Source organism: Anas platyrhynchos, chromosome 16 (genome assembly GCF_047663525.1).
Source record: "Anas platyrhynchos isolate ZD024472 breed Pekin duck chromosome 16, IASCAAS_PekinDuck_T2T, whole genome shotgun sequence".
In the NCBI taxonomy this organism is placed as follows: Eukaryota; Metazoa; Chordata; class Aves; order Anseriformes; family Anatidae; genus Anas; species Anas platyrhynchos.
Window position 1 is genome coordinate 3906808 of NC_092602.1, and position 20532 is coordinate 3927339.

The window sequence follows — 20532 nt, forward strand, 5'->3', positions numbered from 1 at the left end:
ATCCAGGAGATGGAAGGGGAAGGCCCCGAGCTCCCAGTCCAGCTGGACACCACCAGGCAGGGCTCCGTGCAGCCGCCAGCTCCACCTCCATCACCAGGTGGGAGTGTTGTACTCCCGGAGAGCCCTGCGCCGAGCTCGGCATCCAGGGAGGCTCAGGCACAACTGCGAAGAAAAGCCCAGCAGTTTATTTCTTGTTAAGATTCCCAGTGCCAGTGCCAGGAATAAATGCATGAAGATTATCCTGCGCTGTCAGAAAGAGGGGGGAGAAAGAACTCAATGAGAGATGGAAGCACATATGGCACATGAATGAGCGGGGGATGGCTGAGCAAAGCGGCCTTCTGCCAGGGGTGCGCAGGATTTGGGGAAGGTTTCTCAGCTTGCTCGAGTCTTTTGCTTCTTGAAACCCCTCCTGCCAGCAAAGCCGGGCAGAGCCTCCGTTGCCATTTTTGGAACAACTGAAGGCAGAGGAATAGTGAGTTGTATTTAATTTTTTAATTTATTTTTTTTTTGCGCAGCCTTTCCTTACAAACGAATTTAATTACCCCGAGAAGGCCTCCCAAAGAAGACAGAGGGGAAAAGCATTAGGAAATTACGGCCGTGCACAATTCCTCCCCTGCTCCACCCCCTGCTCCGGGAGGAGCGGGATCTGTTTCAGGCTGATTGCTTTTCCCTCTCCCGTGCTTCTCCTGCGCTGACAGCTCGGAGGCGCAGACGGACAAAGCGCTCCCGCAGACCCTCTGGCAGGAGCCCGCAGCAGCCCCCGTGTGCCCGCTCTCCTGGAGGAAGGGACGGGAGGGCTGGGACGTGCGGGGATCTGCCACGGGTATACCAAATGGCTTTCCCTCCACGTGCCTAAATAAATAAATAAAGGAGCAGAGGGGGTGACTTTGCTGCCAACAACCACTTTCGCCTTCTTCCCCACTCATCAGAGCATTCTTGTGGGGAGGGAGAATCGTAAAATTTGTTCAGAGGGAAAGAAATAAACCAACCAAGCAGCCAACAATAAAAAAAAAAAAAAAAAGCTCCTTTTCCTTATGGAAGGACAGCTTGCTTTTAACGGCAAGGAGCATATGCTGCTCCCATCTACTTCAGCAGCAGCTCCTCAGACCCTGAAACAAGCCCCCAGCGGCTCTGCAGTTACCAGGCCTCTCGGCTGCCACCACAGCGGGCACGTGCCCCCCTCTGGAAGCCCCTCACCTTGCAGGAATGGGACATGAGTGTGTTTTGCACCTCCTTTGCAGCTCCCCCAAGATCTCAGCTCCCTTTCCCTAAGCACCCTGATATATCTGTAGATAAAATGCAACACAAAAAAGGTCCCTCATGTGAATTAAACCACGTTGTTGGAAGACAAAACGCCCTGCTTTGGCTTGCAGGAAAGAAAGGGAGAGTAGCTGGTGTGTGAAAATCCAGCTCCAGCAAAGAAAGAGACGTGGGGTGTTCCTGCATTCGAAATATTTAAAAAAGAGCCAGGCACAGGACAGGAGCTGGGCTATAGGTAGGGGGGTTGGGAGCCTGAGAAGCACGTGAAGCCTCTCGGGCCAGCTCTCCACACTCATTTTTCCTCTTCCTGCTCCACTTGTGCAGATGGGGAGGAAGGTCAACAGCACACTTGTCCTCGAGGAGCACTGGCCTCGTCCCCATCTCACACACAGTGACAGCCCAAGCACGCGTTTTGCTCCATTGACAAATTCTCGACAAACCTCGGGAGAGGCAGTTTGGGATTACCAGCCTCGGGGTTTTTAGCAACTTGCCACGAGCAAAGGAAAAAACAACTGGGAAGAGAGATACAGAAGTGATTTGGTTTAGGAAGTGAAAGCCTTTAAGTCCGTGGGTTTTTCAGACATCCCCCAAGGTTTTGTCATATTAATCTCTTAATGGGTTTATGGTAATTGTATATGTGGCTACAGTAAGGCGGGTGATCCTTCTGCTGGGGAGTGCTCTTGTGCAGGAAAGGCACTGCCTGGGATCAGGTTCAGGTCCCTGGCTCGGGCACAGCTCTGACCGCAGCCGGTCAGGGCACTGCCCGTGGCTGCAGAGCCCTGGAGAAGCGGGCTGGATGCACGGGAAGGCTCGAGCGTGCGGGGCCGTTAGGGTGCAGCAGCAATGTTTTAAATAGCCCAGCACTACAATAGTAGCAGCAACAGCGCTGGGCAAAGACAATTGCTGGAAAGGGAAAAGAAAAGGTCTGGTGCTGGGCTGCACAGAGGACTCAGGCAACCCGGACTGCATTTCATCTCTGCCACTGACTGCCTGCATGACCATGGGCGAGTCACTAAATAGAGATTTTTCTCCCTTTATCACATTCTGATGTGTCAGAGAGCCCAACACTGAGTTTCCAAAGCTCCCTCATCTCGCAGCCACCAGCCCCGGGTTGTCAGCACAGCAGCCACGTCCCCACATCCCGAGGAGCAGGGACACAAACCTGGTGGCACTGCCACTTCTCCTCTGAGGACGTACACGGGGAGGGACAGGGTGCAAGTCAGCAGGCAGCAGATAGGACGTGTTCTCCCCTCCATCCCCAGCCTCTTACCTGCTTCTTCTTCAGCTTGGAGATCTGCTGCTCCACCATGGTGATCTCGCGGTCCACGCGGTCCATGTTCTGAATGAGCTCCTCCTTGGACAGCCGGGCCGGCAGCAGGTCCAGCTCAGCATCGGGGTGCGTAGGGCTGACGGGAGACACGGGCTCCAGTTTGCCAGGCAGGCCGCGATCCTGAGGAGCACAAAACGAGCAGGTCAGCTTTCCCAGCAGGGATCCTCCTCTCACCCTCCCACAGGAGCTGTGGCAGCTCCCCAGCACGGTCCCAGCCCTCTAAGACACACACACACACCTCAAAACGCCTGGCTAAGCGCTACCAGCTGCTACATCCCATTGCTGCCGTGTGCTGCAACCCTCAGCATCTCCAGAGGGCACCAGTCTGGTCTCCTGGGGATGCTACAGCAGCTTGACCTCCTGCTAAAGCCTCCAGGGCTCCCATCACCTGCAGTCCTGCAGGACCAAACCCATGGCTTGCAGGGCTGAAATCCTAAGCACCATCCCTTCGTGTCTCAGCAGCCAGCTCACGGCACTGCTTCCTCGAAAATGAGGCAGCCACACGCTCGTCCTCCTCTGACACAGCCCCAAACACGCTGGGAAAAAAAAAAAATGAAGCACACTGGCTATGAGGGCGGCCCCAGGAGGAAAGGGGACTCCCAGCTCCTTCGGGTTCCCCTCCACCTCCCTAAGATCTTGGCAGGGTGGGGGGAGCCCCAGGTGCGAGATGTCCAACATCCTTCCAGAAACAGAGACCGCAGAGACGGATGAGGTCAGCTCCGATAAAAATAAACGGAAGTGATGGAGAACAGATTCTTGCAAATTCCAGGTACAGCAGCTCTCTGCTCAGCAGGACCTTTCAAATCAGACACCAGATGGATCAGCAAAACCTCTGCGGCCGTCGCAGAGGCCAGCTCTCATTTCCCCTCTGCCTCCAGCTCGTGGTAAACGCACTGAAACTTGCAGCTCCTTCTCCAGAGAAGCGATGACTTTGCTGATGCCACCGAGCCAGCACCCCACGAGCACCCTAGAGGCACAACTCCTCACCCACACACCGCCCTTCGCCCCCAAACTCCCAATTACTCGGAAGCCTGACTCCCACAGCCCCGAGTTTTGTGCTTGGATGAGCTCACGCAGCCCTGATGAATGCACCTGGGATGAAGCAGCTGTGTGACAGCAACCGGCCACGCAAACAAAACCGCGTTCTCCCTCCTGAGCAGCTGCTCCAAGGGCTCGGTGCTGTCCTTGTTAGCTGCTGGTGCTCACAGCCCCGTCCGAGCACGAGCAGCTCAAGGTGACCGCTTCGGAGGGGAGCTGCGATGGATGGCGCAGCAGCTGGGGGAACTCGCAGCAAGAAGGGAATCACCGAATCTGGAGGAGCTGGTGCAGATGCTTCCTCCTGCGTGGTCACCGAGGGATGTGCAGCACCGGGTCCAGGGCGCTGAGCACACCCAGAGCACCGTGGCTGCAGGCACCAGCCCTGCCCCGACCCGGCTTTGTGGCGAGGTCCAAGGGGACCCCGGCACGCCCTGACCTGGGGCAGCGCGCTCCCGTCTGGCAGTTGCCCAACACCTCAATTAAACCTTTATCTCTACGGTTGCCGAGCAGGAGGATGGATTTTCTTTCCCCCTCAAGGGGGCAGGAAGCGGGGAAGAGGAGCTGCGGCTTGGTTTGTAACCCTAAACCGCTGCCAGACTGCAGCACAGCACCCTGCAGCTGCTGGGGAGGGGAGGGGACAGGGAAAGTAAACAAGGGAAGGAGTTCACACAACCTCGCTACCTTAATTACAGCGCGGGGACAAAGGCGACCTTGTTCTGCACCAACTGGCGCTGCCGTCCTCCCCTCCGCTCTGACTCACGGCCACGGGCGAGCGGCCAGGTCCCACCACCGGACCCAAAGCAGGTGGGCTGAGCTGGCTGGTGCTAGCAGCCCTCCAGAAGGGCAACTAAAGGGACACTGAAGGTTTCCAGAGAATCCCAAAAGCAGATCCCATCTCGTTTTACCTCCCTAGGTTTAGACGCCAAAAAGGGTCAGCCTGCTGCATCAGGGACGTGAAGTTCAATGTCTTGTCCACAGGTGTGGGGTTTGTGTTGGATTTTCTTTAAAGCCAAGAGGAGCAGCACAACTGCAAGAAGCAAAAGCAATCGGTTGCTCCCGTAATCTGGTTCAGATTAAGAAACAGGGAGAGAAAGCAGCAGAGGCTTGTAGGTGGGTAAACTCTTCTAGAAGCCAGAAAGCTACCTGCCAAAAAGGCAGCAGAGAAAGGCTTCCCACAGCACACGGGGAACTGAAGATACTCTCTCGTGTTGGCCAATACACAAGACAGGGCATTTTTAATCTGCTACTTGGCACAAAACCCTTTGGTAAACTTTTCTGATAAAATTGTGTCCTTTTACCTTTCCGAACGTGAAGCAAAACAGCAGCAAAGCTGTGTAAGGGGAAGAGCTTCAAGTCAGAGCACAAAACCCATCATCATCTTGTACTCTGAGGTGATGACAGCAATAAATAGAGGCAGCGTCCCCAGACCTCAAATCACTGGTCCTTGTTGTTCCACCTCAGGTGAGGAGCAGCGAGAGGAATTAAAAAACAAAACCAAAGGCCAAAAATCAGCCCAGTGCTGATCCCTCGCAGCACAAACCCCGCAGCCGGGGCGGGCACCTGGATGCCTGCGAGGAAGGACCTGGGGGTGCCAATGGGTGGGGGTGGCTTTGCTTGGTCCACTGCTGCTTCCTCACCCTCCAAGGCAAAATATACGCCAGCGCTTCGGATAGCATCACAACCAGGCTTGGGACAAGCGTAGCACGGAACCTAAAATCCTCCTGATTAACAGGGAGCCACAGGCTTCGAGACCAGCACAAGGGGAGAGAGCTGGAATAAGTCTGCTGCAGGGAAGAAAGCAATTACTGCATTACTCAAGTTGGTATTTTCTCAGTAATTACACCGTTTCCGTGCGATTTGTTTTTATACGTGGCTAACAGCTACTGGAGATCCTGTTTATTCCTGGCCTTATTATTATGGGATTTGTACGGTAACGAGGGTGGGCGAGCGGGGGGCAGAAGCTGCACGCACCTCCCTGCAGCAGGAGGAGATGCTGGCAGCGAGGAAACCAATTATCACTGGGAGGCTGTGAGACAGCAAGGCCAGGCTTCGGGGGTGCTTCTCTTCTCCTTTCCACCCCCAGCACTGCACCTCCATCCTCTGGGCATTAAGGTGAAAACAAGTGTATAAATGCTTAAAAAAGCTAAATACGGGCCAAAGGATTTATTTTTTTTTTTACTGGAAAAGCGTCAAATACCACCTGCCCCATCAGCAACCCCAGTGTGACAGCACTGCACTAATGCTGACAGCAGAAAAACGTCAAAAAGGCCCCAAACCAACATCCCCCGTCCCCGGAGAGCAGCACAAACACGGCGTTAGAGAGCCCGAGCAGTGAAAAGTACATCGAGTTATTACAATTCCTTTGTTTGCAGCCATCTGCTGCGCTAATGGCTCTTTCAGCAGCCCAATCCTTGAAACGGAGTTTTAATTCTTAACTACTCCTGGCACGCAGCTCGGCCGCGGCCCCGCAGCGGCAGGCGAGGCAGGCTGGAGGAGCACACGGCTGCTGGACGTGGCACCGCCTGCCAAAACCATGCTCGAGGAGAGGGCTGAGCAGCTCCCGAGGACCAGGGGACTGGGATGAGGTGGCTGCAGGACCTGGAGGAATGGGATGAGGCAGTGCAGGATGGAGCGGGCTCACCACGGTGCTGCAGACCCAAGCAGTGCCGAGGCATCGCCCGCCTCCTGCCTCCGCTCCCACACAGCAGGGCATGCGTGGGCAGCACAGGTACCCAAAAAATACATTCACCTTCCCCCGACGCAGCCCAGCATGAGGTCTCAGGGGACTGCACAAAGCCAGAGATGAAGGAGCTGTCTGAAGACAAAGTCGTTCTTTTTTTTTTTTTTCCCCCAATGTTTTTATTTTTCTTCTAAAGAAATGCGACTCGATGAGAAGGCGTACGAAATTCCTTTCCCCTGTAACCCAGCTGAATTCCACAGAGCCGGGGCAGAAAATATCCCAACAATTTTTCAGCTTGCACGAAAGTAGGTCAAAAAACTTCCCCAATGTTTCAACAGCTTGAAGCAATTGAATTGCAAAACCAGGAACAAATGCTGACCCTCCCTCCCCTCCCCACCCCCTCCAGCAGATTTACGAGGGTGGTAAAACCTTCCCAGTCGGTGTTGCAGTTAAACGCACTAACCAAAGCAGAGCATCTCGTCTTGCAAAACTTGCTCGTGCTTAAAAGAGCCGTTCCGCAGTGTTATCCTTCACAGATGCTGCCTCTGGTCCTGCGGATGGCAGGATGTTGCAGAAGCAGCAGCACAGGCGGATAGACGCGGCGAGAAGCTCAGGGTAACGGGGCAGATCGGGAAAACCTTGCTCAGACAAACTCCCACCGAAGCCTAAGGCATTAAACTGACAAATGGATGCTGCGCCTTTCATTACCTCCTCGCATTTCCCCATTAGTGGATAATAATTGCATTGAACTCGCATGTTCCCTACTGACTTCGCAGGAGTGATGAATTCTCACCTACCCATCTCCTCATTAGGACGAGGAGCTAATGGCTCCGCCTCTCATTAAGGATTGCCCAACGTTTCCTATCCGAAAATCCTGGGTTTTCCACTGATTCTAAGTTTGTTAAGAAATTAGCTATCTGGGCTGAAATTTTCCATGCTGAATATTTGCTTCAGGCTTTTTTTTCTTTCTTTTTTTTTTTTTTTTCCTTCTAAATAGTAAATTTCAGCCAAAACAACTCTGCCTTTTCCAAGAACAAGTTTAGAGGAAAATATGCCTTTCTGCAATGCTGAGAAAAATTCTGGAAACCTTTTCTTTGAGCATCTTCAGCAGCCCAAAGCTACGGAGCGGAGTCGATACATCTGGCAGGCTGCTCTGTGCCAGCGATGTGCCTTTTGCTAACTCGGAAAAAAAAAAAATGAAATGCCCGAGTCAAGAAGAATAAAATCTCCTTTTGATGCCCGCTTGGCTCAGTGGAAGTGATTCGGAACTGAACGAGCAAAGGCTGTCCCCAGGGGGCAGGTGGCAGGGAGCTGTGGCTCGGGTCCTGCGCTCCTGCAAGGCTCCAAGCTGGCATTTTGGGGAGAAAAGCACGGATCTGGAAGGCAGCCCTGCCCCAGCCCCTCTCTGCCTGCAAAGCAGGGCTCGTGGCCCCCCTGCCTGCTGGGGAAGGAGCTCGCTGGCACGCCGGCAGCAGCAAGTTGCCATGAAAGCTGTGAGGAAATGCAGGGCTGGGGCTGGGGGGGCGCACGGAGCCCGAGACCACCCAGCAGGCGGCGGGGCTGGAGCTGAGGAGCAAACCACCTGCTGCTCAAAGAGGATCCAAAAGCAAAGCCCGGGTCACAGAGAGCAGAGGCTGCATCCTGCTGCTTGCAGCAAAAAAAGCAGGGGGGAGAAATTGAGGTTGTCAGCGTAACCCCCAGAGCAACAAGCCCTCGAACTCGTCACTTTGCAGCTTTTCATGCGCCCAGCAGCCACCCAGGGCATCACCTCACCTGCGCTGCCGTCGCACCAAACGATGTATGGCACAGAACATCCTTGTCCCTGTAGCACACAAACCCCAAATCCTGCCCTGGCCTTTGCTAACCTCAAATCATCCCTTTAAATGAGCAGGGCCTCCTGCTAACCAAGTTACAATCAAAACCAAACCAAAACAAAAATTAGGAGCTGCTGGAAGAATACAGGGGGGATTTTCTGAGAGGCTAAGGAAGAAAAGCCAGCCCACAGAAAGCCGTGCTGTGGCTTCCCACCAGGACTCGTGCACAAGGCGCCCCATGGCCAGGGCTCAAAGCAGCCCCTTTCCCTGGAACCGGCCAGCTTCTGGCAGCTCTCACAGGAACCTCTGAGTAATCGCCACGGCCTTCCACAGAAGCGCAGGGCGCGGTGGCACGGCCCCACATGTCCGTCATCCCCCCAGCCCCACGGCTCATGGGGTTTCTACAGGCAAACCCTGAGGGCCACAACATGTACAGGAAATCTGCTCGCTGCTTTCAGTGGCCCCAGGAGCATCCTGCCACCAAACCGAGCAGCTCTGTCCCCAAAGTTGGGTGCAGTGGACAAACAGGGGGAAGAAGCTCCTCCAGCCATCCCTGCTCGAGATGCCCCTCGTCTATACAGATATGGACACCTCGATCACTTCACGCCACTGAAATTTTTAGCCTCCCCGTGTTTTGTAACACCACCTGTCCTCTTCTGACTGCCACAGGCAGCACAGCGAGGCCTGAGCCTTCCCAGCACGCCAGCCACGCAGGGCTGTAGCACCAAGGTCCCGCTAATCCCTGCGGGCACATTCCCTCTGACCGAGCATTTGAGGACGCAAGAACTGTTCCCTGGAAACCTGCGACGTCCTAAGCAGCACTCAAGAAGCTAGAGAAGCCCTCAAGCCCTGTGTGCCACGCTGAGAGCACGCTGGAGTTTGCCTTTTGTCAAAAGGCCTCTGCAGAAGCAATTCTCTGCTTTTATGCTAGCACAGCGCTCATCTCACAGCAAATGCCATCCCACAAGCAGCGTGTGTTAGTCCTGCAGAAGGAGGCAGGCAAACGCATCCTCTTAAATCCACCCTTCACTAGGCATGGCACAGAAGCCAAAAAGCAGAAACCCATCCCACCTGGCACGGCTGTTGCAGCCAAAAAGCCGGCGGGCTGCAAGTCAGCGCCATGTGAGACAGTGCGGCGACACAGGCTGCGAACGCGGGGCCAGGTCCTGAGCCAGCTCAGCACCCACTGCAGGAGCTGGGACACACCAGGATATCCACGGTGCTCCTGTTCCTCCTCTGCTCACAGAGGGTGTTCCCGGGTTGTCACCTGCCCGGCTGAGCCCCCCGTTTTGGGACCCCCGGCTCGCTCCCTGGTGCCACCAGGTGCATCCTGGCATGGGGCCACGCAGCCGGGGGAGGGAAGCCCACCACAGCCCGCTTCTGAAAACCTCGCTCGTTTGAAAATAAAAAAATCGAGGGGAAATGGAAAGACAAAAGCCCTTCTCAGCCTGGTGTTATCAAGCAGAGGAAATGAGACTTCTAAAGCTGCCATTCAGAGAGGAGTGGGGGGGGAGAGAAATCCCACTCCAGACGCACTTGAGCGAACAGCTTTTGAAATGGAAATGTCGCTCTTCAGAAACATTTGAATTTCCTCCTATTGCCAGGGAGGAGGAAGGAGGAAGGAGGGAGCGGGGACTCCTCAGCCATGCAAATTCAAACGCCGGGGCCCATTCAGGCAGCACCCAGCCGGCTGCGCAGGGGATTTGTCAGGGAGTTCATCAGGACCAGCACGAACACGGGGAAGCTGGCTGCAAGGGGCAGCAGGTTTACAGGGAAGGCAATGAATGAAGACAGCTCTATTTAAGCGCTCCAAGTAAGATATCCTCCAAGGCTGCCCAGTCCGCCTTCCCTTCCTCCATTCTCCCCTGGGCAACGACTGCCTAAATTGTTTTTCCCCAAACCCAGGGCGCTGTGCTGTGAGAAAGAGCTCAACTGATGGAGAAGGGAAGCGAGAGGAAGACCTGCGATGGCATTAGCAGTGGTTGAGGCGTGCTGCAGACCCAGCTTGATTCTCCTCTTGGCATCTTGCACCAAAACAGTCAAGGGCTGGGGGTCCCAGCACCAAGGTCCTGCCCTTTTCTAGCAGCTGCTCTTCAAACCGTGTGGGTTCTTCAGGGAAAGCCATCAGTTGCTGCTCCTACAGCTGTCCACCGAGCTCCTCTCGCCAACCCCACGCCACCAGTTCATTGCTGTGGCACCTGTGGGGCCATTCAGCACACAGGTGTGTTCCAGCCATGCCCTCACATCAAGCACCAGGAGAAGTCTTCAACGAATTTCTGACTCCAAGACTCACCCACCCCATGGCAAACTATCTGACCACAGGTCTTGTCTGCAAAAACCACAAATTCCAAAGCTGCCGAAAACTGGACTTAAAAGCAATCCTCCAAAGACCTTTTCTTTTCCAAAATCTAGTTAGATCTCCAAAGTTCAATTTTCACCAGCGAGGTCTTGTTGTTTCTGTTGGAGCAGCTCGGTACATACACACACACGACTTTTAAGACTCATACGCACGACACAGGAGGCAAACTCGACAGCCTGGAAACGGCTACGGGTCAGTGGTGAACGCGACCTGTGAACTTCACCAGTTGAGATAATAAACAAAAAAAACAAGCCCCGTTTTGATCAGGAATCCGAGCTGGTCTGCCTTCCATTTAGCAGTGGCTGCACTGGGAAACTTGTTTGAGTGTGAAACAAAGCGCACAGCGCCTTGGATGCTTTTGAAAAAACAAATTCAACCAACATGAATAGGCTTGGGGGAAAAACAGCCCTCCCTTCAAACAGCTTTTAATGAAGCTTCTCGTGGCCTCGCGGGTCCCTAGCACCGGTTTTGTAGCTCCCCGCTCGCTCCGGCATCACCCCCTTAGGCATCCCCAGCACGTGCACGGGACACGGGGACAAGGCACCCGCTGTGACAGCAGTGCCCGCGGCCACCCCTTGCACACACAGCCCCGACACGGCTCGGGGAACAGGGACAACCCCAAATAAAGCCCCACGGAGCCGGGATATTCGCTGACAGCGGAGCACGGGTGGTGTAAAAGCGAGCGTCAGCTGCGCTATCAATCACGGCCGGCCGCCGGCTGGGCTCAATGCTTTATTGTTCTAATAATTGTGCAGACACGTGGAAGGGGGAGCCTCGACACCGGCTGTTTGTTTGAGTAGCCGTTTCCTGCCCTGCTTTCCGTCAGGAGGCCGCATCCCGAGGCCTGGCGGGGCTGGAGACCCCCGGGACCCCACCACCGCCAGGCCCGGGGCAGCCCTGCTCGGGTAGACGTGGTCTCAGGGTTTAGGAACCACCACATCCCAAACTTGATACTCCTTGAGCATCAGGGCATTACCTGAGGTTAAAGACCAAGAGGGAAGAAGGCAGGACAACAGCTCTCCAGGGCTCAGGGGCAGCACGGGCCTAGCTTCAAGGCCTGCAGGGCCAAAATGCAGGCCCCGGCCTGGGCCTGTTCTACAGAACAACGTGAAGGCACCCCTGCCTTTCCAGGCCAGCACGTTAGAGAAAAAAACCTTAATATCTCAGCTCCCATGGCAAGAATAAGCCCACAGTGAATGTGGTATTATCTGTTAGCAAAGCAGCAGCTTCCCACCAAGGCTGGAATTTCCATCTCGGTTTGGCAGGCACAGGGCTATGAAATGATTACTGTGTTTACTTTTCCTTTGCTAACTATAAAATCCCATTCCACTGCCCTGCCAAGAATGACTGAAGCTAATAAAATTCAGGCATTTGGAAGAAAGCAATAATAAACTTCCCTTTTGGGGCCTTTATGATGAAATTTCCCCACTCCAATCAGAGATTATGCTGTATTCATGAACACCAGTGATGTCTCCAAGTGCACCTAGATCGACTCAAATCAATATTTAGCTTTGCTAGAGACTATAAGCCTTTCTTCATGTGGCTGCTGAAGGCTGGATCATTGAACAGCACAGCTACAAGAAGCCTTTGAAAACACAGCTTGCAAGTAGAAGGCAGCATATATGCGTGTATCCATATACACGAATGCAGATTGTTCAATTACTTAAACTGTGAAAAATATAGAGACATGGAACACGTATGTATAATTTACATACCCCCCAAATATATTGGAAGCTATTAACAGAACAGTCTATACATTTAATCACATACCTGCATGTTCTCCAGTAGCTTTTAGCACTTGGAGGCTCCTGTGTTTATGTCTGCCACTCGCCTGCCGCCGAGGCAGGAACACGTTAGCTGCTGGGGGCTATCTGCCCTACGTCATACCTGCGATTGCTGGCACGAGATAAAATGAGGCAGACCTGAAAAACAGGCTGAAATAAAAGCCTGCGCTTGCTTTGGTCCCGTAACCACGTGGGCCGGCCTGCTTTGCGCCAGGCGATGGCTCTCTCCTCAGCAGCCACGGGAAGGCCGACATCCCAGGCGGCGGCCAGAAGGCAGGAGAGGAGCTATCAGTGCTCCTCCTCGGGGAGGAAGAAACCAGCCATGCCTGCTGCCAGCACACCGGCAGGGGAGGAGAAGTGCCCGGCAGGCAGTGGAGAAGCTGGCTGCGGTGAGCACCGTGGGCTCTGCAGCCTGGGGCACTCCTGGAGACATGGCGGAGGCTCCAGTGCCGCAGGCTGGGAGCTCGTCGAGCTGTCTGAGCAGACAAACTGTCCCCCGAGCACAGTGCCTAAGGGAGGGCCCGACCAGAAACTAGCACGAGCACAGCCCAGGAGGAAGGCAGAGTGCTCGCACAGAAGATGCTTGGTCAAAGATGACCAGAGACAATCACAACCAGATGCGGGTCAGGACCGTGAGGAGGTGTCCCAGGTCATTTCACCCCTCGCTGCTTCTCCCCCCTTCCTTGGACTGACCAAATCACGGGGCAGGATGGAGCACGGTGCTCCTGCCACAAGCCAGCTCTGCAGCCGGGTAAAAGCACGTTTCCAAGGGCAGAGGGAACAGGCTCCACCGCGTTCTCAGTCTTTATCCTCTCGGAGAAAGGTGCCAAGAATTAGAATTACATTTTTTGAGAGCAGCAGAACAAGCCAAGGGCCTGTCAGCTTGTCCTAAAACAACCCCTCTGCTTGCAGAGCAGGCAGCCAGCATTCCTGACGCACACAAGTGTCCATCGGCCCCTCGCCCCCCCCCCCCCCCACAGCGCAAAGCTGCGATGCATTTTGTCATGGAGCAAGCCAGCAAACCCTCCGACTGTTCTCTGCCTAGAACGCAGCCAAAGAGTTTTTACATTTAAAAAGCAGGTTTGGGTCCAAAAAGCAAGGAGGTTTTCAGAGTGATTATAACGAGGGCCTTTGGCACTCGACGGCTCCTCTCGTTATCGACGCTGAGGGTGTTGTTAGGAGATGAGGCTCCACGAAGCACGGAGGTGAAGTTCCCGAGCTTCAGCAAGGGCTGTTGCCATGTTCAATATGTTATTACAGCTCCCAGCACCACAGGCACAGAGAGCAGCAACTCCTCGCTGCCAAATCCATCTCTGAAATCACTCCCCCACTCCATCCCCTCCAGCAACAGCAGGCGAACACCATCGATCGCTGCTGCAGCTCCGGCGCTTTCCGCCCAGCGCGGCGGTGGAAGGATTCAGCACGAAATGCCCTCCTCCTCAGAAAGGCAGCACGCAAAATTAATCTGATCGGTGTCACAACTCGCTGGCTTTTGTTGCATGAGTCAGAACTGTGGATTTACTGCATTTCATAACGATGGAAAAGTACAGCCGGGCAGATGTGCTAGGTGCTGTACGCTCACGGCGACGATGCTGAAGCGCTCCCAGGGCCTCTCGAAGCCCCTTGGCGAGGAGGAGAGTGCAGCCGTGCCGACCGAGGGAGCCCAACTTCATCTGTGATAAGATGTACGTGCTTGTGAGTCGGTAATAATTTCCTGCTGCCTCATCGTTTGCACAAACTGGGCAGATCCCATGGAAGAATCACATACCCCGTCCCGGAGCACGATGCCTCCGGAGCGAGCTGCAGCGCACACAGCCCCCTGCCAGTGGATTAGAAGCGAAGAATCCCAAAATCGGGCTGAAACTGCAGGGGGCCAGAGAAACAGCCAGAATGTCACAGCCTCTCGCTACCAGGCCTGAATTTGTTCCTGGAAATGTGCGCCAGGCGTGGGTTTCTTTCCGCCCCAACTGCTCAAAACCTGACATTTCTGACTGACCGTGGGCGGCCGGCACCAGCGGGCAGCACAGCCCTCGTCACCTGCGCTGCTCCTCGCCTCCCAGCCAGGGCACAGCTCCTGACACCAGCCCCAGCTCCTCAGCTCCACCTGAGGGCTCAAAGTTAAGCAGCAAACTAGCTCTGGCTATCGCTTTCAGGAAATAACAGCAGGGCACATAACAATCCTTGCTGTTAAAGAAAAAATGGGCTTCAAAAGCATTTTACTCCGTAACAGATGTACAAACACATCAAAGACAGGGAAAAAAAAACAACAATCACTGTGAATCCATGCAGCACACAGCTCGCCAGGCTGCCCTGCTGCAAGCACAACCACTGGCTCTATTTCTTCCAATTACAGGGGTGAGGCATAGGAACTCAGGGGACTTTCTTTCCCCCAAGCAGATCAGGGAGATGTCACACTACGTGAGCCTTGTAACATTGGCCGAATGGAACAAAAAATGTATGTAAACGACGAAGCAAGTTCCCAGGGAGCAGCCGGCCTCGTCCCGCTGCCTTCTCAGTTTGAAAGGCAATTTAAGAGGTCGTTTCGGATGTCCATGAGCACAAAGGAGCCGGAGGAAGCAAGGCCCAGCCACCTGCACTCGAGGCACGACCGGTTCACCTACGGGTTTCCAGTGGCAGCAGGACTGGAGCAGCCGGGCAGAGGACAGCCAGCTGGGAGAAGGTCGAGCTCACTTCTTATACCTCATCTCCAGAGCGTTTCTGCAGCTCACGAGGGCTTCCCCTGCCATGCCTGCATCTCTCAGGCCATAGCTCGGTTTTTTGCCCACATGTGGCACTGACCAACCCTCCTGGATGCGATGCTCCTCCAGCTGCTTGGTGCCTCGGGTGCCTGTCCCTCGGTGAGCAGCAGGGGCTGCTGACAAGCCCTCGCAGCTCTCCAGCTTGGCAAGGGGCGATGAACCAACCTCCTGTACCCACCACGAGTGCCAGACGCTTTGCACAAGGCTGCCCAACGTGTGTGCTCATGCACAGGTGGGCAGGGCTGACGCACACCCGCGTCCTGTTGGAAACGGTCTTCTGGGGAGGGAGGAGAAGGCAGAGGAGAGAGGAACCCAGCCAGAAGTGTTTGCAGCGTGACAGCATGAACAATGCAAATATTTCAGCTTTTAAATATGTTTGGAATAACCGAGAATGACAACATCTCCCTCATCTTCCCAGAAATAGCTTTGAATCATTGCTGCCCTAACGCAAAGTCCTCCCCCACCCCACAGGATCGTTTCTGCAATTCGATTTTTATCAGGCACAAGACAACAGCGTGAGCAGCCGCGTGGCAGATGGGTGGATGCTCGGCACGCTGCAGTGGGGTGCTCCTACAGCTCTCCAGCTCAACAGCCCCATGCCGCTTGCTCCTGCTGGATGCCCAACTGCACCACCAGTTTGGGACCAGTTGGTCCTGGGGGAAGCCCCAAGCACGTCCCGGAGAAGGAGGCTGCAAAGGGAGTTGGTAAGAAACGCTGCTCCCTGCTGGGGAAGGAGACCAGAAGCAGCGGTGAAACACTTGAGGCATTTCACCTGTCGCAGGGCAGGGAGCTGGAAGTATTTGGGGTGTCCTCTCTCCATCGGGAGCCTATCTCCTGCGGCTCAGCACTCCAAGGCTGAGGTCACCGTGCCTGGGCACAGAGTCTGCGGCCTTTCCCTACCCACCAGAGGCCAGGTCCTGTCCTGAGGAAATCACCTCCCCTGGGGTAAATCTGGCAAGGAGAAAAGCCCCACATCACCACTGGCTCCCCAGCTTCATCAACAGCCCCACCAACAAGCCCGGAGCTGTTTTTGCCAAGCGCAAAACAACCCGGGGAGAGGAAGGGAGAGCCCCGTGCAATCCATGCCATGGGCTGGGAGGCTACGGGAGGAGGACGTGCGCCCAGGGAGGGCCGAGGCTCGCAGCTCTGCTCTATCATCCAGCCGCTTCGTGCCATTGTTCCACGGCAATAAATCTGGGGAGGCACCGGGATCCAGCTCCGCTTTCTGCGGGTGGAAGAGGCCAGAGCTTGAAGGGGGGAGCCCGAGCTGCCCAGCTGATGTGAGCGCACCGCCGTCGCCTCGCTTCTCCTCGCTCGCTCCCTCGCAGGTCGCCGTGCTCAGCAAGTTTGCGAGCCCCACTCCTACACATCCTGCTCGAGCGCCGCAGCTCGCCGAGTTCAAAGCGCTGCTGAGCTTCCACCCCCTCCGCTCTCCTCCCCCTGCGCTGGATTACTCAATTAGAGATTATGCCTCTGCCAGCTCCCTCCTAGCCAAGTGGGGCCTCTGCCAAGGTCAACACAAGTTCCAGCCAGTTTCATTAATAACTGTGAGACCAGCCCACTGGAAACTCTGAGAGGTTAATCCCAGCAACAGATCAATGTTCCCATAACAAAGCCAGGCAGAAAGCACGGAGCGGAGAGGAGCCTGGTGATTTACCAGCCCGGCTAGCGGCGCTGGGATCGGAGGCACCCACCTCCCCTCGCCTTGCAGACTGGGTCCCAGCCAGCGCCGAGTCCCCCCAGCACCTCCCCGAGCTGAAGGCAGGCAAAACCCTTGCAGGAGGGAAGCCGCAGCCTCTGCTTTTGGAGTTCCCAGCCTCAAATCCCTCCCGAACCCTGGCACATTTGGCAAGGAAGGGAGCAGGGAGCAGGAACAGGGCTCCCAAAAGGCTCCTGCAGTGCCCTTGGTGCATGGCAGGGGTAGGAGAGCAGGGGCTGGCCGAGCGCCCTCCCACCGCACCGCAGAGCTCCAGGAGCTTGTTGGAAATGGGGCTCTGCAAAATGGGCAGCCGGTGTGAAATTTGGCATGCACGGTGCTGGCTGCAACGCATCATTAAAAATGCATTTTAAACATGTTAATTCAGCCTTTTTTTTTTTTCCAATTAATTGCTTTTAAAGCTACATTAATGTGCATCAAAGCATAATGCCCTTTGCCCTAATTTCTGCTTGCCATATATATTTCCTGGCCTTGCTGCTGCCTGTTCCTCGAGTCCCACCTTCTCTTTTCCTATCCCAGCTTCCAGTGCACACCGCCACACAAACATTCATGCAGAAAGGGAAGAAATTAAAACCCTCCAACAATGTAAAGCCGAGCCTGAGCACCACCACCACACGGCCTGTTAACAGCCTTTTTCCACCGATAGCTGTTAACTCTTGTACAAAAGGGGGAAGTGGCATTGTCCCTGCTACAGACGGGGAAATCTGCGACACAGAAAGGGGAAGAGACTTACCCGGTGACCAGCGGCCTGCCAGGGCGGATGGCAGCGAGGTTCGGGTTTCCTGCACCCAGCCCCGTAGCCGTGATCCCACAGGGCTCCCCGGCAGCACGGCCCTGCCGGAGCAACGGGCTCCGAGAAGTGCAGCCAGCCAGCCTGGCGAGGGGACTACATGCAGATCACGCCTGACTCACATCCTATAGGAAGAGCAGCAAGCCACATACGTGGTAGAAAAGCAGTCTCAGAAATGGGAAGAGCAAGTGGAAGCGTAGAGGGAATAAAAAGAGGTGGAAGAGAAGGGAAGAAGCAGGACTGGCCCCCGGCTCTGCAGAGCAGCGAGCAGGCTCTGCGCGGCCAGGCGCAGCATGCGGAGCCGGGGCAGCACCGCCCGCAGCACCAGCACGCGCGGATGCACAGAGACAGGGCATCACGCAGACACACGGCTGGCCTGCTGGGGAGCAGCCGGCTCTGTTCTTATCTGGCGTTACGTGACAAAGGTCCGTGGCTTTGTTGGAGAATATGCAGACGCCACCGAGGGTCCTGGGAGCCAGCTCCAGCACCTCTGCCAAGAGCACGGCCGGCAAATCCGCGGCACGGCAGCTCTTCGGCAAGCTCTCAGTGATAGAAAAAGCAATTCTGCTTTACTTGTGCCTGGCTATTCTCAGCTAGCTCAAGGGAGCACCTATTCAGAGGCAACATCAGCCTATGCTAAGGTGGAAGGCATGGGGGGGATTTCATTTCTCGTCCCCCCACGCAGCCTGAGCTCACCTGGCTCCATCCAGCAGCAGCAGCACCGGGCTCCGTGCCCTGCAGCAACGTGACAGCCACCTCGCCTCCAGGGAAAGAGATGCTCAAGTGGGGAAAAGCAGGCAGGAAGACAGCCTTCTGATTCTGGCTTGAAAAGAAATACGAGTGCTCAAGGATATGAGCAAACCAAGGTTCACACGAGCAGGTAATGTCTTTCTGCTACAACTGCGACTTCGCTGTAAAGCTGCTGCTTTTGAGAGGCTCACTGCCCAAAGCACGCCTGTTTTCTCCAGACGTACGGAGCTGATCTAATAACAGACATTGCCTTCGCCTTACGAACCCATCCTTACTGCTGCTGTTATCCACAGCGGGGTAAAAGGGGCCTGGCTGTATTTGGGAAAGAGACAGATGAGGAAGTGATGAATAAAAGCCATAAAGGGTCTACTTCTTTTCTGGGGGTGTTAATGGGAAAAACTCCAGAATCTGTTACCAGGATTTGCCACGTCAATTACTTTGTTAGTGTTCACAGCACAGCTCATGGCCTAAACCAACGGCCGAGGCCGGTAAGCCCAAAAAAAAAAGGCAGAAACCCCCCATAAAAACGGTGCTGGCTGGGGAGCGCTCTGCTGGGCAACATTTAGCTCCATCCCTAAAACCACCACAAAGAGCACTCCTGGCACCGAGGAACAAACGGAGCTCCTCACAACGCCGTGACTGCAGCACCGTGGAATGGGGTGAGGGGTAAGCGGATGACTCCTAGGACACTGTTTAAGTAAGCACCAGTGTGTTTGGTAATACTCGCCTCACGTGGTGCGTTTTACCCCAAGAGCTCAAACAGTTTGCAAAGCTGCCCTAGATAAAGAATCGACTGCCTCCGTCACGCACTGAGTCAGCAGCGGAGGCAGGAATAGCACCTCTCTCTCTCTCTCTCTGTTCCAGGCTGCATGCTCCCATCTCTGATCCAGGCATCCTGCATCTGCTCCGACCACCGTGCAGCTCGCAGGGCTGTGCCAGCCCTCCAGCAACACCCCGTGCCCACAGGGAGGGAGCGAAGCTCATGGAAGGACCCCGAGAGCAGGTGGATGGGATGAGAGAGCAGGGAGATGAAGGTGCTGCTAGAAGCAAAGCGAGGCCCAGCGTCTGCTGGAGGAGGCAGAGTAGCTGCTGGAAGGGAGGCACCGTGCTGCCTCGTTTTAGGAGGTCACACAGACACGCAGAGCGACTAATAGCAGTGATGGAGACCTGCGCAGCTGCTCATCAGGTCCTTATCAGCTATTGCTGCTGCTGGCTGAGCACGGAGGCAAAAAGGAGATTTAGACGTGTAAACAGCCCAGATATGCACGCGTCCAGAGCTCACGGCCAAGGATCGGTCCCAGTTCTCAACCCTTCCCCTGGACGAGCACACCGAGAACACGTCCCTCAAACAGGCTCAGAGTGATGCACGGATTAACTGCATGAGCTTTATCACAACCCTCATGTCCACAAGCAGTTTGTAAGGATGGCTGCTCAGTAATGAAGCCAGAAGACTGCTAATAACCCAACTTCCAAAGCTGCGAAGGCAGCGAGACCTTCCGAGGGGTGGTCCTGCACCCCAGGCTTGCCTGCTGCTCCCAGCCACTTAACAGCACCGAGATCAGCCTGGTCTCACAGCATCCACAGTTAAACTCACTCTGGAAACAGCCCTGCCAGTTCCGAGCTCCACTCAGACGCTTCCCAATCATTTTTTCCTCTTCCCAGACTTAGAAATTACAAATGACTCCGCTAAAAGCATAATCTTGTCCTGCTGAATTGTCTCGCCCAGCTTTCTCTCTCTCTTTCATTAACAAATGTTTTAAGCCCCATAAAATGCATGTAATTCTTGGAAATGTGTCACAGACCAAGAAGTAAATGCAGCCCCTCAACTCGGCAACTAATGCCTCAAGAGTGGCTTTGCCTATTAGGAACAAATAGCTGAGACAATACGTGGTTTTCCGGTGAGAAGCAGCACAGAACTGCTGATGGAAATAATGTGCAGACAGAAAAGCTGTCCTGGTTTCCTCACGTCTTTGGAGAGAGGATATTTTTTTGTCTCATGGCCAACAGTTTATTCTCCCCATCAGCCACCCAGCCCAGCATCCGCAGAGAACGCTCCCCGGTTCAGCGCCACCGCGGTGCGGCTCGCGGCGAGGGGCAGCAGGCTCCCAGCTGGGCTCGGCACCGCCTCATCAAGATGCAGCTCCGAGGGAGCAGCAAAAACGGAACGGAAAAGGGCCACGGCCCCTCAGAGGCATCTTTTCCAAGGCAACACGCTATCGAGAGCGAAAGGAGGGAGAGCTGAAGTGTCTGG

General features: G+C 55.0%; 1 protein-coding gene across 22 annotated transcripts in view; it reads right to left on the reverse strand.

Moving 5' to 3' along the window:
• The window catches only part of NCOR2 (nuclear receptor corepressor 2), a 221886-nt gene that overhangs the window by 115488 nt on the left and 85866 nt on the right, over positions 1 to 20532 (reverse strand). For 20 of the 22 annotated variants that reach the window (XM_027469767.3, XM_072024399.1, XM_072024413.1 and 17 more), the window contains one exon: positions 2531 to 2710. In XM_027469767.3, coding sequence (XP_027325568.3) covers positions 2531 to 2710 — 180 coding nt within the window. Of the gene's footprint in view, positions 1 to 2530; positions 2711 to 12251; positions 13847 to 20532 lie in introns of those variants that run through there. The other 2 variants (XM_072024408.1, XM_072024407.1) reach the window with 2 other exon arrangements.